Source organism: Somniosus microcephalus, chromosome 9 (assembly GCF_052327205.1).
Source record: "Somniosus microcephalus isolate GS21.2 chromosome 9, FLI_Smic_1.0, whole genome shotgun sequence".
Taxonomy (NCBI): Eukaryota; Metazoa; Chordata; class Chondrichthyes; order Squaliformes; family Somniosidae; genus Somniosus; species Somniosus microcephalus.
The window spans coordinates 234,306,839-234,324,169 of record NC_140995.1 but is presented as its reverse complement, the minus strand read 5'-3'; the positions used below and the strand labels follow the sequence as shown (position 1 = coordinate 234,324,169).

Sequence of the window (17,331 nt, the reverse complement as noted above, 5' to 3'; positions counted from 1 at the left end):
TCTCAACCAGAGGAAATAGTCTTTTCCTATTCACTTTATCAAAACGCTACATTTTAAAAACGTCCATTAAATCCTCTCGGCCGCCTTTGCGCCAATGAAAATAGTCCCAGTATCCCAAGTCCCTACTCAAGGCTATAGTTTTCCATCCCTGTCATCATCCTGGTGAATCTACACTGTATGTTAGCTCTAGCTTTAATATCTTTTTCTATAATGGGGCACCCAAACTGTACATATTACTGGCCTAATCATTGACTTGTACAAATTTACACTACACCTTTACTCTTGCACTCTTATGTCCCTGTTTATAATAGCCACTGGTGATTTGCCTTTTTAAATGGCTTTATCTACTTTGTATTTGCATTTTCAGGGAATAATTTATTTCTTCTCATTAACTTTTTTAATGCTTCTAAAGGGCTTGCTCTTTCCTTTTTTTATACTATATGCTAGCCTTTGCATATTCCCTTTCAGTTCTTCTAATCTTCCTTTGTACCTCCCCACTACACTTCCTATATTCCTCATTATTTTCTTCAATATTGTTCGCCCTAGTTTTATCATTGATATAGCTGCCGCTCAAACTTGGCACTCTTTTTTGGAATGTTGACCCTTTTTCCTAGTTTTCTCATTTACCTTTTTGATTTCCTTCGCATAGTGTTTTTATCCTTCACGACCTCAAAGCCTCTTTCTTTTCCGTTCTCCACTGGTAATATTTTCTCTCTTTAATTTCAGCTAAGCTGTCTGCCTCTATTCCAACAGTTTGATCAATCTTGTGCTCTCTCTCTCTCTCTCGTCTCAGATCTAGACTTTCCCCACCCCCTGTGATTAGTTTAAATCTTTCCCACTGCTCTATTTACCAGTCTGCATAGATGCTGGTTCCATTTCGTTCCAGATTTTGCTTTCCCTTGTTGCAGAACTCACTTCAGTGCCCCACGAATATGAATCCTTCCCTCTTGCAGCCATGCATTGACCCACCTAATCTTCCTCTCCTTAACCTCCACCTATGTCATTGGCTCCAACGTAGACCATGACTTCTGGCTGCTCTCGCTTCTGCTACCGAACAGAAAGCAGAAGGTTGGAGTTAATCGAAGTTTCTCGGTGGCCGAGAGTGGGAAGTGATGTCCGCAATGATCTGTGCTGGGACCACTGTTGTTCGCCATATACATCAATGATTTGGACTCGAGAATTGGAGTTATGGTGTTAAAATTTTCAGATGATACCAAGTTGGGTGGTTATGTGGAGTGGAGGACTGCACCAAAATACAGACACAAGACACCAAAGATGTGCAGGTTAGGTTGATTGGCTATGATAAATTGACCCTTAGTGTTAGGGGGATTAAATACATGGGGTTATGGGGATAGGGTGGGATATGTGTTGGTGTAGGGGTTACGGGGATCGGGTGGGATGTGTGTCGGTGCAGGCTCGATGGGCCGAAATGGCCTCTATCTGCACTGTGGGGTTTCTGTGATTCTGTGATAACAGCCTTGCAGAGTAGGCAGATAAATGGTAAATTAAATTCAATATAACAAAGTGTGAGGTGGCTTATTTTGGAAGGAGGCATAAGAAGACCACTTATTTCTCGAAGATAAGAAACTAAATAGTGTAGAGCAGAGAGATCTGAGAATACAGGTACATAAATTGCTAAAAATAGCAACACAAGTTGATAAGGCCATAAAGAGTGCAAACAAAGTACTGAGGTTTCTAGAGGAATAGGAGGTAGGTAATGTTAAATAATATAGAACCTTGTTTAGACCACACTTAAAGTACTGTGTGGCTTTCTAGTCTCATTTTTGCTCAGGACCACTGTCACTGTCCACCTCAGACTTGCCCAACACTATCTGTTGGGCAATTCAGTAACTCACGGGTTCCCTGTCTTCCTCTGCTGTCCCTGTGGATGGTCACATATTTTCCCCTCTTTCTAAATTCTCAGGATTCTGAGATGCCTAGCACACTCTAAGGTCCGGAAACCCCTCCTACTCTCTGATGGTGCAGAGATTGGCCAATTGCTCATCGAGCCTAGATCCTTTGCTTGCAGGCTCAACTTTGTCACACTTGGTTCAAATGTGCTGCTGCTGGATACACGAGGGCCCACATATCGCACTCCATGCACATCACGAGAGTTCCCTGCACTGCCACCCGTTTGTGTCCAACTTAAAAATGTGCAGTGTAAGCTGAGCCTTGTGCTAGCATTAAACTCTCAAGAATCAAACTCCACTTACTGTACTCAAGTATTCTAGAAAAGGAAATCGCTCACTTACCGGCACTCGCCCTGGAGCTTCAGACTAAATCTCCCTTCAATGCTGATTTCTGAATTGGGGAAAAACTAAGAACATAAGAACGGGTCATTTGGCCCTTTGAGCCTGCTCCGTCATTCAATAAGATCATGGCTGATCTGATCTTGGCCTCAACTCCACTTCCCTGCCCGCTCCCCATAACCCTTGACTCCCTTACCATTCAAAAATCTGTCTATCTCCACCTTAAATATATTCAATGACCCAGTCTCCACAGCTCTCTGGGGAAGAGAATTCCAAAGATTCACAACCCTCTGAGAGAAGAAATTCCTCCTCATTTCTGTTTTAAATGGGTGTCTCCTTATTCTGAAATTTTGCCCCCTAGTTCTAGATTCCCCCACAAGGGGAAACATCCTCTCTGCATCTACCCTGTCAAGCCCCTTCAGAATCTTATATGTTTCAATAAGATCCCCTCTCATTCTTCTAAACTCCAATGAGTATAGGCCCAACCTGCTCAACCTTTCTTCATAAGACAACCCTTTCATCTCCGGAATCAACCTCGTGAACCTTCTCTGAACTGCCTCCAATGCAAATATATCCTTCCTTAAATAAGGAGACCAAAACTGTGCAGTACTCCAGGCGTGGTCTCACCAACACCCTGTACAATTGTAACCGGACTTCCCTACTTTTATACTCCATTCCCTTTGCAATAAAGGCCAACATTCCATTTGCCTTCCTAATTACTTGCTGTACCTGCATGCTAACTTTTTGTGATTCATGTACAAGGACCCCCAGGTCCCTCTGTACCGCAGCATTTTGTAATCTCTCCCCATTTAAATAATTTTGCTTTTTTATTTTTCCGACCAAAGTGGATGACCTCGCATTTTCCCACATTATACTCCATCTGCCAGATTTTTGCCCACTCACTTAGCCTATCTATGTCCCTTTGGAGATTCTTTGACTCCTCCACACAATTTGCTTTCCCACCTATCTTTGTATCATCAGCAAATTTGGCTACATTACACTTGGTCCCTTCATCCAAGTCATTAATATAGATTGTTAGTAGTTGAGGCCCCAGCACTGATCCCTGTGGCACCCCACTAGTTAGTTTGCCAACCTGAAAATGACCCATTTATCCCGACTCTCTGTTTTCTGTTAGTTAGCCATGCTAATATATTGCCCCCAACCCTGTGAGCTCTTGTGCAGTAACCTTTTATGTGGCACCTTATCAAATGCATTCTGGAAATCTAAATACATGACATCTACTGGTTCCCCTTTATCCACCCTGCTCGTTATATCCTCAAAGAACTCCAGCAAATTTATCAAACATGATTTCCCTTCCATAAAATCATGCTGACTCTGCTTCACTATACAGTATTATGATTTTCTAAATGTCCTGCTACCACTTCCTTTATGATGGACTCCAGCATTTTCCCAATGACAGATGTTAGGCTAATTGGTCTATAGTTGCCTGCTTTCTACCTCCCTTAATTCTCTCACCTTTTGCAATCTAGTCATGGATGTGTTGGGCTTTAGTAGGGAAAATGAAAAGGTCATTTACCTGCCCTCGCCTTCCACTTTGAGATCTTGCACACATTATTCAAAGTGTTGGGGGAAAAAAATCCCAGCACTCATTCAGTTTGCTCCTGTTGAACTTAGCAGGCACTGCCGGGTGAGGGTCGGGCGGGCGCTGCCGGGGGGCTACAGACATAATGTAGTTCGCATTTTAAAGTCATGCACTGTCTCCTTATTTTTATGTAGTGCTTTGATTTATATTATATTTATAGTTAAATAGAAAAACCTATTGTAATTTAGCAATCTGAGTTGGTTGGTGCAGAAGAGTTTCTCTGCATTACAGTCTGAGGAGCTGGGTGAGACCAAATGAATTTCTGCCATGCCTCCACAGGCAGGAGGCTGTACTTACAGCATTACATGTTTACATAGGCAGTGTCTGTTATAATGTAGATATAGGAATTTAGAATGGAAAAAAATGACTATACATGTAAAAATTTTAATCTACATATAATTTAGTCAAAATAAAAAGTTAAAAGTTCTGTTTTCTTAACAGCTAAGTGCACGTTCAGCTGAAAGATCACTTACTGAAGAAAAGAGAGAGACTGCAAATTTGAGGCAAAAGTAAGTGACATTGTTTACAATTGTGTGTCCAGTGCTTTATTTTAAACATCAGCATGGATTTGTGCAGGGTAGGTCAGGCTTGATTAATCTAGTTGAATTTTTTGGGGCAGGTCACTAGCATGGTGAATAGGGGAGTGTCTGTGGATGCTGTCTACATGGAATTCCAAAGGGTTGGTAATTGGTTGGGAGGCAGGAGACCGAGAGTAGGGATAATAGGACTAGTGGTGTTCCCCAGGGATCTGTACTGGCACCTCAGCTTTGACCATATTTATCAATTACTTCCATAAAGCAATAGAGAGTTGTGTATCCAAGTTTGCACATGACATTCGGTTAGGAGGGCACAGTAAGTTGTGTAGATGGGAGCAGGAAGTTACAAAGGGGCATAGTTTTGCACACTCAGTCTGTCTATGGCAGATGGAGTTCAATGTGGGAAAGTGTGAGGTCATCCATTTCGGATCTGAGAAAGACAAATCAGAATTGGAAGAGCAAAGCGATTTGGGTGTCCATGTGTACAAATTAAAAGCTAGTGCACAGGTACAAAAGTAATCAAAAAGGCTAATGGAATGTTGGCCTTTATCTCAAGAGGATTGGAATTCAAAAGTGAGCAATGATGCTACAGTTGTTTAGAGCCTAGGTCAGACTCCATCTGGAGTACTGCGTTCAGTTCTGGGCACCACACCTCAGGAAAGATCTATTGAATATACGGGGGGTACAGCACAGATTTACCAGTATGATACTGGGGCTTAAAGGGTTAAATTGAGAACAGGATTGTAATCTCTTGATTTTAGATGGTTGAGGGGCGATTTAATCAAGCTGCTTAAAATAAATAAGGGATTCGATAGAGTAAATACAGAGAAGCTATTTCCTCTGTTGTGAGAATCCAGAACAAGGGGGCACAATCTTAACATTGCAGCGAGGCTATTCGGGAGTGAAATCAGGATGCAGGATACCACACAAAGGGTAGTGGAAATCTGGAACTCGCTCCCCCAAAAGGCTGTGGATGCTGGGATCGATAGATTTTTGTTGGCTATGGGTATTAAGGGGATATGTATCAAAGACGGGTAAATAGAGATGAGATACAGATCAGCCATCGTCTAACTGAATGGCGGAACAGACTCAAGGGGCTGGATGGCCTTTGTTCCTAAACTCAACTATTTAGGTGGAATGGAATGAAATGTTTGAATTTTGTCGTTTCAGGATGATTGAGTTGAACCAGAAACTTTCCCAGGTCCAAAGACCTTCGATAATTAAACCAACGCCAGGTAGGCCCGATAGGCAGGGTCCCCCAGGAGCACCCCTACCCCTTGGACAGGCGCGCAGAGGTAAGGAGTCTCGCATTTACTCTTGTACATTCCTGGAATATGGAAATTACTTCACATTTGACCAGCTGCTCATTCAGTTCTCTGGGATTCTCTGTTTGAGACACTTGGTAAAGGTTGTTGCTGCTGCTAACTTACCTGAAATATGTGGTTTGATGCATTTGTCATGCTGCCAAGTTATTTTATGAAAAAATGTGGCAATTTCCAGCAGAATCCAAAGAAACACGTAGAGAGAGTGAGAGTGCTTGTGAAGTTGTGCATCTTTTTTGCTGCTGTTTGATCTGCATCTCTTGGGAAGTGGTGTGCTTCTGCTCCATGCCCACAAGAGAATTGAACTGTGTCGACTCTCTGGTTCAAAGCCAAGTTCTTGTAGTGTGGTGCATTTCAGCTGCTCTTTAGCCACACTATAATCCCTGGATTGCCTGGACAAATTATCCATTTTCTTTCACCCTCTCCTTTCTCACACATGAAGGTGATGATTTTTGCTGTGATACAGTTGCTTATTATCCAAAAGTAGTCTCTGCTCATTTACCCACCTTTGATCCATAGATGTCCAATCACTTTATATTTAAAAAAAATGCAATTTGGATGACAAAAAGTATCATTTTTAAATGTGCAGTTCAAAATTGAAAGGCAAATCCTTGAGCAGAGCACTGTTCAGGATCTGAGCCTGTTCCAGACACTTCCTCGTGCCCATGGCAAATGTCCACTTGTGGTGAGCTGTGAACGTTCTCTCACTTGTTGGATCAAAGAACTTCTATTCCAATAGTTTATGAATATTTTCCTCAATTTAATTAAAGAAAAGACAGTCATCCTGTTTACATAGATATAAGTTGTAGATAGAGGAGTTCTGGTTCACACAATATCCATCTAAACTGGCAGCTCTCAGCAATTCTGACAAACAATAAATTAACAAAGAAATATTAAGCCATGGAACATCTTATGAAATGAAACAGACACGTTTCCGATCAGTCTCGCACACCACCAGCTGCTTTTGATTTCCAAAGGCCTTAGGAAAAAGGTGCCGCATATTAATCTGCTAAAATCACAAGCCTTACCCCCACCCTTTGTGTGTTACAGGTCCACTATCTCGCGATGACTCCTATGGGCCATCCCCTGTGAGTGGTGGGGCACCTTCACCACCATTGATGATGGAGCTCCCTGTACGGCCTCCCTCTGTTAATGCGGGCCGTGGCTTTCCGCGAGATCGGGGTGATGGAGGTAGGCAGGAAACATGTTTGGACAGTTTTGTTGGAACAGTTCTTGCACGAGTGCCGTTCCTATAAATGTGTATCACCTGTCATGAAGTAGCTTCTCATCAATTTTTAACTTCCAGGTATGCGAGTGCCTCCTGGCGCTCTACCTCCCCGCGAGTGGATTGGTCCTGGCCCGGACCGACTGGGTCCATCTTCTGACCACGGTTCACCCCCACCACAGTGGGACAGGCGACCAGGTAATGTTACAGAAACACACTATTTTCCTGTTCTCGCAGTAGTCTTTGCTGCTACATTACATTACAGATTTAATCTGATTAGAGTAGGAATAAATGGGTCATTTTCGGGATGGCGGGGTGCCGCAAGGATCAGAGCTTGGGCCTCAGCTATTTACAATCTATATCAATGACTTAGATGAGGGGACCAAGTGTAATATATCTAAGTTTTTTGACGATACAAAGCTAGATGGGAAAGTAATCTGTGAGGAGGATGCAAAGAGCCTGCAAAGGGATATAGACAAGTTAAGTGATCGGGCAAGAATGTGGCAGTTGGAGTATAATGTGGAGAATTGAGGTTATTCACTTTGGCAGGAAGAATGGAAAAGCAGAATATTTTTTAAAAGGGCAGAAAGTAGTAAATGTTGGTATTCAGAGGGACCTGGGTGTCCTTGTACAGGAAACTTTCTGATATCCGGCACTGACGGGACCGAGCTGGTGCCGTACCATCAAAAGTGCCGGACATACCAGTGTTAATGTTGAAACATACGGAACTGAAAAGCTCCGTGTGAATCAACAAACCCTGTTGCTTAACAACAGCTTCAAAACAATCGGCTGCAGCTGCAAGCTTCTCTAGCTGAAGCTGTTGCTATAACTACAGACCTTGCAGTGCCTGATTGGGGGGAAGAAAAAAAGCAATGAGAACTAAAAAAAACTTATAGAAAACGGCTCCTGACTTTTGCCGTTAGATCAAGTATTCCGGACATATAACCTCCGGATAAACCAAAGTTTCCATGCAGGTACAGCAAGCAATTAGGAAGGCAAATGGTATGTTAGCCTTTATTACAAGGGGGTTGGAGTATAATAGTAAGGAAGTCTTGCTGCAATTGTACAGGGCCTTAGTGAGACCGCACCTGGAGCACTGTGCACAGTTTTGATACCCAAGGAAGGATATACTTGCCTTAGAGGGGTTGCAACGAAGGTTCACTAGATTGATGTCCTGGGATGAGAGGGCTGTCCCATGAGGAGAGTTTGAGAAGAATGGACCTATATTGTCTGGAGTTTAGAAGAATGAGAGGTGATCTCATTGAAAGTTATAAGATTCTTCGAGGGCTTGACTGGGTAGATGCTGAGAGGCTGTTTCCCCTGGCTGGAGAGTCTAGAGCTAGGGGTCATAGTCTCAGGATAAGGGACTGAGATGAGGAATTTCTTCAGTGAGGGTTGTGAATCTTTGGAATTCTCTACCCCAGAGAGCTGTGGATGCTTGGACGTTGAGTATATTCAAGACTGAGATCAATAGACTTTTGGGCATTAAGGGAATCGAGGGATATCTCGCCACAGATTTAAAAAAACAAATTCATTCCTGGGATGTGGGCATCGCTGGCAAGGCCAGCATTTATTGCCCATCCCTAATTGCCCTTGAGAAGGTGGTGGTGAGCCGCCGCCTTGAACCGTTGCAGTCCGTGTGGTGAAGGTACTCCCACAGTGCTGTTAGGGAGGGAGTTCCAGAATTTTGACCCAGCGACGATGAAGGAACGGTGATATATTTCTAAGTCAGGATGGTGTGTGACTTGGAGGGGAACTTGCAGGTGATGGTGTTCCCATGCACCTGCTGCCCTTGTCCTTCTAGATGGTAGAGGTCACGAGTTTGGGAGGTGCTGCCAAAGAAGTCTTGGCGAGTTGCTGCAGTGCATCCTGTAGATGGTACACAATGCGCGCCGGTGGTGGAGGGAGTGAATGTTTAAGGTGGTGGATGGGGTGCCAATCAAGCGGGCTGGTTTTTCCTGGATGGTGTTGAGCTTCTTGTGTTGTTGGAGCTGCACTCTTCTAGGCAAGTGAAGAGTATTCCATCACACTCCTGACTTGTAGATGGTGGAAAGGCTTTGGGGAGTCAGGAGGTGAGACACTCGCCACAGAATACCCAGCCTCTGACCTGCTTGTTGCCATAGTATTTGTGGCTGGTCCAGTTAAGTTTCTGGTCAATGGTGACCCCCCAGGATGTTGATGGAGGGGGATTCGGCGCTAGTAATGCTGTTGAATGTCAAGGGGCGGTGGTTAGACTCTCGCTTGTTGGATGCAGTCATTGCCTGGCACTTGTGTGGCGCGAATGTTACTTGCCATTTATCAGCCCAAGCCTGAATGTTGTCCAGATCTTGCTGCATGCAGGCATGGGCTGCTTCATTATCCGATGAGTTGCGAATGGAACTGAACACTGTGCAGTCATCAGTGAACATTTCCACTTCTGACCTTTATGATGGAGGGAACGTCATTGATGAAGCACCTGAAGATGGTTGAGCCTGGGACACTGCCCTGAGGAATTCCTGCAGCGATGTCCTGGGGCTGAGATGATTAGCCTTCAACAACCACAACCATCTTCCTTTGTGCTAGGTATGACTCCAGCCAGTTGAGGTTCCCCCCCCCCCCCCCCCCCCCGATTCCCATTGACTCCAATTTCACTAGGGCTCCTTGATGCCACACTCGGTCAAATACTGCCTTGATGTTAAAGACAGTCACCCTCACCTCTGGAATTCAGCTCTGTCCCTGTTTGCACCAAGGCTGTAATAAGGTCTGGAGCCGAGTGGTCCTGGCAGAACCCAAACTGAGCAGCGGCGAGCAGGTTATTAGTAAGTGCCACTTGATAGCACTGTCAACGACACCTTGCATCAGATGCTGAGTATTTCCAGCATTTTCTGTTTTTATTTCAGATTTCCAGCATCTGCAGTATTTTGCTTTTGCATAAGGGATATGGGGATCGGGCAGGAAAGTGGAGTTATAAAAGTTAAGCCATGATCTTATTGAATGGTGGAGCAGGCTCGAGGGGTTGTATGGCCTACTCTTATTTCTTATGATTAACCCCTTTTTAATGTTGCTCTTCCAGGTCCAATGGATGGCTATCCTGGACCACGGAGACCACCTTCAGAATCAGGTGTAATGTCTGGACGAATATCTGGTCCGGGTGAAATTCGTGGGCTTCCACCTCCTAACAGAGCAGGTAAATAAAAATAAATCTGTTAAAATGACCAAATGTAAAATGACTTGATTGAAACTGGAACGGGGCTTATTGCATGATTTCCAAAGAAGCATACTTGATTTAAACGCAATGTCTCCTGATAATCTCAATCTTGCGGATATAAGTCCATTTGAAAAGTCTGACTGGACATCAGTTAGTAGTAATAGTTGTGTGGTCATGCATTTCTTTCCTCCTTTGGCTCACTAAGTACTTGTGTATAAATAGGGTTATAGAGAAAATATGAGCCTTCAAGCCATCAGTACTCGCCCTTTTCTATTCCATGGTGCAGCCTTGTGCACTGCTCTCCCAGATGCACTGTTTGCTGTGGTGCTAAGCCATACAAACCAAGACAATCCCAGGTTCAGTCCTTGGCCTATGCTCAATCAGCTGACCCCAACTGGGATGCGACTGGATGTGCTAGAATTGGCTTCGGTATTCTCATGCTAGGGAGGGAAACATAGTCAGCATTCTGTTCTTGATATTGAAACTAGAAACTGCTTATGGATGTTGGGTGAGGACAGGAAAGGTCTTGGTCGAGATGCCCACTGGTGAGCCCTGCCCAAGCTCTCAAAGAACAGGCACTTCGCTGAGGTATCAACGAATCACTGACTCCTGCAGACCGTACCCGAGCTCCAATCAGGACCTTAAGGAGACGAAAAGAAAATAGAAAGTATCGCACCTTTCAGGTCCCAAACCACTTCACAGCCAATGAGTTACTTTAAAGTGCAGTCACGGTTATGTAGGCAGCTGTGGCAGCCAATTTGTGCACAGCTGAGAAAAACTGGGAATCTGAAATAAAAACAGAAAATGCTGGAAATACACAGCAGACCAGTCAGAATCAGTAAAAACAGTCTCTTTTCCTAACCTTACTTAAAAATGTTGATCTCTTGGCCTTCAATCTGCTGGGGGAGGGGGTTACACAGCCAAAATGTCATAACTTGCCTTCTCTTTACATATGCTGACTTACTGGATGTGTATTTATAATATTTTCTGTTTTTTGAATGACCAGATTATCTTGTTTTTGGTTAGGTAATAATTGCTGGCCAGGACACTAGGAAATCCTACTTTTTCTTTGAATAGCATTGCGGAACCTTTTACTTCCACCTGAACAGGCTGACAGGATCTCGGTTTAATGTCACATCCAAACGAGAGCATCTCTGCTAATGCACCATTCCCTCAGTACTGAAGTATTGACCTAGTTTACATGCTGATGTCTTTCAGTGGGGCTTGCAACCTGTGACCTTCTGACTCGGGCAAGAGTGCTACAAACAGAGCTAAGCTGGCACTTAAGGGAGGAAATGGGAACATTTGGTTTGGAGAATATTGCCAACAATTCACAGCCACCGAGATCTTGGATCCAAGATGGTGGACCTGCGACAAGCCACATTAAGCGGAGTCCTTTTTTGTAAACCTGTATTAGTTTTTATTAACTTTACTTAATGGTGGAATCTAATAATGCCTTCGAGAAAGGCAGTTTCTTTTGAATTTGTCCAGGAATTTGAGCCAGTATCTTTACTCTTTGGCAAATCCTGCATATTTTTTTAACAGAAGGAGGCCATTCGGCACATCGTGACTGCTGTCTATTTGAAAGAGCTGTCCAATTAGTCCCACTCCCCTGTTGTTTCCCCATAGCCCTGAAAATTTCTCTTTTTTAAGTTAATGTTGAATCTGCTTCTCCCTCCCTTTCAAGCAAAGCATTCCAGATCATAACTTGCTGTGTAAAACAAATTCTCATCTCATCTCCCTCCTGGATATTTTGCCAATTATCTTAAATCTGTGACCTCTGCTTACTGACCTGCCAGTGGAAACAGTTTCTTCCTATTTACTCTATCAAAACCCCTCATGATTTTGAACACTATCAAATCTTCCCTTAACCTTCTTTTCTCTAAGGAGAACAACTCTAGCTTCTCTAGTCTCCACATAACTGAATTCACTCATCCCCGGTGCCATTCTAGTAAATCTTCTCTGCACCCTGTCCAAGACCTTGACATCCATTTTAAAGTGTGGTGCCCAGAATTAGATACAATCCTCCAGCTGAGAAATTTCATAATGAATTTCATCTCCTTCAGTAGAAATGGGCCTGGGAGGACCAGCACAACTGCCAAGTGGGCCGCGGACATCTTCACCAAATTTGACAGAGAGTGCAATGGTAAGATTTGCATTGAACTACTTTCTTGGACATAAATTATTACAGTCTACTGTCCTTTTCCTCTAATGTGATTTATCTCCTTTCTTGCCTTTTAACATGCACTGAGTTTTGGTTCTCCTCTCTTTCTAATGAAATTGTTTTGGCAAAAGGACTAGAAGAAGCAAGTGAAACAATTTGATGTGTTCTTTTCTGAGATGCTCCCATTTCCTCTGTTGGTTAAGGCAGTAAGTGGCTAGACGTGTGGATCAGAAATGTCAAGGTTCAGTCCTTTGACTTTGTGGAGTTGGCCGATTTCAGCTTGGATGGCGGTGGGGGCTCTACAGTTGGGATCAGCACCCTTGGGAGGGGCAAAATCAGTCCCAAGTTCCCAATCCTGGTCACAACCTGCAACCCTACTGGGAAATGCCAGTGGCAACATCTGATGAGGACAGAGTTGGCCTTGGCTGTGATGCCCAATACAGTTGAATAGAGCAGTGTAATCTGGTTAGGTTAAGTTTCACACTGAATTGGTTTGCTACTATTTTACACTTCACTTTATTTTCTATTTAATTTCTTCACTTTCTCTAAAGCAAGACACTGTTGATCAGCCTGAAGAGCTATTATCTTTCTCTAACCCACCCATCTCTGAACAATCAAAGGCAGTGAGTACTAGCAACAGGAGATTGAATGAATTTCAAACTTCACATCTGTGTGTGTGCTTAGTAAAAATTTGCACATTTAATAAAACTAACCAGGTACTTATGTATTTTTTTTGATGTGAGGTCAGTTCAAAATGCATTTGAAGATGTGAGGTCAGTTCAAAATGCATTTGAAGAAATGACTGCCGTTTGTGTGCTTCAGTCAATTTTGCATGTCAAATGAACTAAACTTTCATTTTTATCAATGTTGCATCTAAGGCTTATTTTTCTGAACTCAATCTTAAGGGTTACATTTGCTGGCTTGTGAATGTCTTATATTTCACAAAGCTAACTGCTTCTTAGATGTAACTGGATACAATCTTGTAAATACAGGCCATCTGCTCGGAGGACCTACTGCTCTCTGGCTATATGCTGCTCAAAACTGAGGTTTACGAAATTAGTGTATCTTGTGAATATTGAGGTTTTTAAAATCTCTCTTCTTTCCCCCCCCCCCCCACAAACTAAAACTACAGGTGAATGCTAATACTCTTCAGGCTCCACCATCTTTTGTTGGGACACCGATTATGAATTCACTTGTTGGTGGAATACCTGCCCCGGGGCCCCGACATGGACCTCCTCCACCATCCAGAGGCACCTATGGACCTGTCCCACTTACACAGAACCATTTAGGTAGGATTAACTTATTCTAAGCACCCCCTGGTGTGGTTTACATTTACAGTATTTTAACTTGCCTCATGACTGGTCCCGTCAGTCTGACTCCTGTTTTATCTTGTATTTTGCAGTGCGTGTTCCAGCTCTCCGAGACTACCCACCAGGCCCATTCCCACCTCCAGGCCACAGACCTTTTCTTCCTGGGCTCTTACCACCACCTCATGTTCTGAGAGACTTCCCACCTGGTGCAAGAGAGTATCCACATGGACCAAGGAACCTTCTACCTGGTCCAACACCACCTCCTGGCAGCCGAGAATATCCACCAGGCCCAGACAACCGGCGATGATTTTAAAGGCATTAGGAGGCCAGACTTTTGACTTGATTGATCACCCACCTCAGGCAGTTATACTTTTCAATGTATGTAAAAAGGACTTGCTAAAGAATCCTTAAAGTATTCCATGGGTCTTAGTTATTTTGTTTTCATTGCCCTGAAATTGGGAATAATTTTACTAGCAACAGTCTGATTATAGGACATGTTTAAAATGTAATGGCTTATGGAGAATCCCCTCACTTTTTTACCCTTGTGTGACAGGGTCAGATACAGTCACCGATTTATATTCAGCCAGAAAACCCTTGGACTACTGGAGTTCTGTACCTTCTGCTTTTGGAAATGGATAGGTGCATTCATGGATGAGATTCGCAAATAATTAAGTATAACAAATGCTGGTTACAGCTTTGAAAACTTTACTTGGCATCTGTTTGTCAAAAGGTAGCCACTCTGCCAATCAAAGGAGTTAATTGTGCAATATTAGGGTACCTGTGTCTCTTGTGTAGTGGTATAAATTGTTTGCTAATCTGTGACCAGTGTTTTGAGGCCTTTTATTTTAAATGGTTGCAAAAAAAAACTTTTCCTGTGGAAATATCAACTAATTAAGAGAGCTGCCTGATTATATATTCATACACAATCCATTTATGTCTCAGCCAGCCTGTTTTTAGTTTGAGTTCTGTTTAGGCAGGAACACCCTGTACAATTAAGGCCAGATGTAACTTATTTTACTATTAAGAAAATTTATTAATAAAGATTAAAATTACTGGGTTGTCAATGAACATTCCTCAGTGCTGTTCTTGGGCCCCTCTATTACATGTAAGTCACTGTTGGTAATGGTTACTGAATATACAGATTGGCACAGTATGAATCAAAAGTGTTTTGTCTTGGTCCCCCACCCATGTTATATATGATGAATCTTCATTATAAACTCCACAAGTGTTAATGAACAGGATGCTGGACAGTTATGTACAAAGGCAAAAAACAGTGCTACATGCTGTTGTAGTGCAATGATTAGACATAGAATACAAGAGCTTTGGCCAAACATTCAAATACATTTCTAGCTAAGCATTTGAGTGACTGTTGTGTTTCCAAACAGCCAGATGGGTCTTTGTTAAAAGTACCACTACATAACATTCACCACACTCACCTGTACATCAAAACACAGAAGCTAAGATCCTTCATTTGTGCACTTGATTTTTCCCTTCCTCACTTAACTACAGAAATCTACTGCCTTAAACCAGCATAGCAAGGCTAGCCAAGCTCATTCCAGCAGTTCCTTCAGTTTAGCTTTAAATAAGTTAACAAGTGCTGCATTAGTTACCACAGAGTGTAGGTCTTTCATTCTTGAGCATGTTACTGTGAACAGTCAGTGTGCCAATGTTCCAGGATTAATCAATGACTAAAATGATATAAAATGGCAATGTTAACCAGCAGCAGCTTGGACTTGAGATGTTGTCTTCATGGGATACTGAACAATGTTCTTATTGCAAGTACTGGATGTAGATGTGCTACACTGCAATCCTGCTGTTGTACACTTTTACCACAATGTCTGTTCATGTATTGCAGCACACATTGCAAATCACTCCTTGTGCAGTGTCTGATGGAGGTGGAGATACAGTGGTTTCTTGGTCAGCAAATGCAGCTTTTTTCTCTTGAAGTCTGTTGGCTTTTTGTATCTGAGCAGAAAGATTAGAGAACATTTAAGAAATCTTTAACACCACCACTGGCAGGAGAGTCAGTAATTAGAGGACACAGAAAATCCAGGGGGAAATTAGGACTTTTTTTGTTTTATGCAGCTAGTTGCTATGATCTGGAATGCACCAACTTAAATGATGGTAGAAGCAGATTCAGTAGTAACTTTCAAAAGGGAATTGGATATATACTTAAGGAAAATGTTACAGGGCTTATTGGATAGTTCTTTCAAAGAGCTGGCACAGACATGATGGGCCGCATGGGCCATATTCTATCCGACCACTGTTGGAAAGTGCACAAGTTGATGTCACCCAATGGTCAATAACCTACTGACACTTACTTGCCTAGACTCCCCCCCCCCCCCCCCCCTCCTGGTTTTAGTTTAATAGCAGCCATTATTACAGTCCTATAATTCCTTTAAAAAAAAAATTAGTCAACCCTTTCAGATAAAAGGAAACCCTGCACCAAATGCTCAGTTCAACAGCGATGAGCAGAGCTCTAGGACTCGCTCACTTCACTGGGCTTCTACATTCAGGCTGACAGATAGAACTTAACACCTGACAGGCAAAAAACCAAGATAGGCATGCCTGTTTGTATCTGCTTCTATTATGACAATGAAAGGGTTTTAAACAATTTATAGAGCACCTTTAACGTAGTAAAACATCCCAAAGTGCTTCACCAGAGCATTATCAAACAAAAGTTTGACACCGAGCCACACTAGAAGATATTAGGACAGATGACCAAAAGCTTGGTCAAAGAGTGTCTTAGAAAAGGAGGAGGTGTATAGGTTTAGGGAGGGAATTCAAGGGCCTCAGCAGCTGAAGGCATAACCACCAACCGTGGAGGGATTAAAATCAGGGATGCGCAGTGGCCAGAATTGGGGGAGTGTAGAGATCTGAGGTTACAGAGAGAGGGAGGGGTGAGGCCATGGAGGGATTCAAAAACAAGAATCAAAATGATGGCATTGCTGGAGCTAGGTCAGCAAGCACAGGGGTGTTGGGGGAACAAGACTTGGAGAGAGTTAGGATATGGGAAGCAGAGTTTGGATGAGTTCAGGTTTATGGAGGGTAGAAGATGGGAGGCCGGCCAGGAGAGTGTTGGAATAGTCAAGTCTAGAGGTAACAAAAGCATGGATTATCTTCCAACATGTGAATAGGTACAGAATGAGAGAAATGTTAAATTCTCCAATACTCACAGTTCTATAACTATCTCTCCAGCTTTGATTTCATCCATTTCCATAAAAGCAAAACACTTTGTGCTTGTAAACCTCTTTTTGGGTTTGTAATGTTTGAATTCAAAGAAAATAGCAGCTCCTGTAAAAGAAAAGGCAGACATATTTCCTGATCTATGAGTATGTGTTAGAAACAATTAAATAGGAGGCTCTAGTGTCTCACAATGTTTGACAAATATCACTAAACTGGTACAATAGAAGTATTAAGCTCAACATTACATTACACCTTTTGGATGGTCTAGTGTTAAAAATGTGAAGGAGAGGGGGGGGAAAAAGACAAGGCAGTGTTGTCGTTGGTTAAACCATTGAATTCAAACCCAGGTCCCAGAGGTGGAAGGCAAACAGCCTAACAAAATGAAACTTCCGCTGTCGTGAAATGAGATTGCATAGGCTCATGCCAGTTTCTAGTGCGAGATTGAGTAAATAGCAATTTGATTTTCAAGATTCATGGTTTTCTCACATTTAGCAATCACTTGGGTTTTTGTAAAATGCAGTAATTTCTCACACACAAGCCAATGTGTCA

General features: G+C 42.8%; 2 protein-coding genes across 3 annotated transcripts in view; one reads left to right on the top strand and one right to left on the bottom strand.

Moving 5' to 3' along the window:
- The window catches only part of mia3 (MIA SH3 domain ER export factor 3), a gene marked incomplete at its 5' end in the record, with an annotated part of 69,386 nt that extends 54,968 nt beyond the window's left edge, over window positions 1-14,418 (top strand). The window contains 9 exons of the mRNA XM_085998243.1: window positions 4,294-4,361; window positions 5,559-5,683; window positions 6,761-6,901; window positions 7,017-7,133; window positions 9,988-10,101; window positions 12,189-12,268; window positions 12,838-12,909; window positions 13,419-13,575; window positions 13,689-14,418. Of these exons, the coding sequence (XP_085854369.1) occupies window positions 4,294-4,361; window positions 5,559-5,683; window positions 6,761-6,901; window positions 7,017-7,133; window positions 9,988-10,101; window positions 12,189-12,268; window positions 12,838-12,909; window positions 13,419-13,575; window positions 13,689-13,903 (1,089 nt within the window). The remainder of the gene's footprint in view (window positions 1-4,293; window positions 4,362-5,558; window positions 5,684-6,760; window positions 6,902-7,016; window positions 7,134-9,987; window positions 10,102-12,188; window positions 12,269-12,837; window positions 12,910-13,418; window positions 13,576-13,688) is intronic.
- A 1-nt stretch (window position 14,419) lies between these two features.
- The window catches only part of aida (axin interactor, dorsalization associated), a 65,611-nt gene continuing 62,699 nt past the window's right edge, over window positions 14,420-17,331 (bottom strand). For both annotated transcript variants that reach the window (XM_085998027.1, XM_085998028.1), the window contains 2 exons: window positions 16,773-16,890; window positions 14,420-15,561 (listed from right to left, as the gene is read on the bottom strand). In XM_085998027.1, coding sequence (XP_085854153.1) covers window positions 15,465-15,561; window positions 16,773-16,890 — 215 coding nt within the window. In that variant the 3' untranslated portion in view covers window positions 14,420-15,464. The remainder of the gene's footprint in view (window positions 15,562-16,772; window positions 16,891-17,331) is intronic.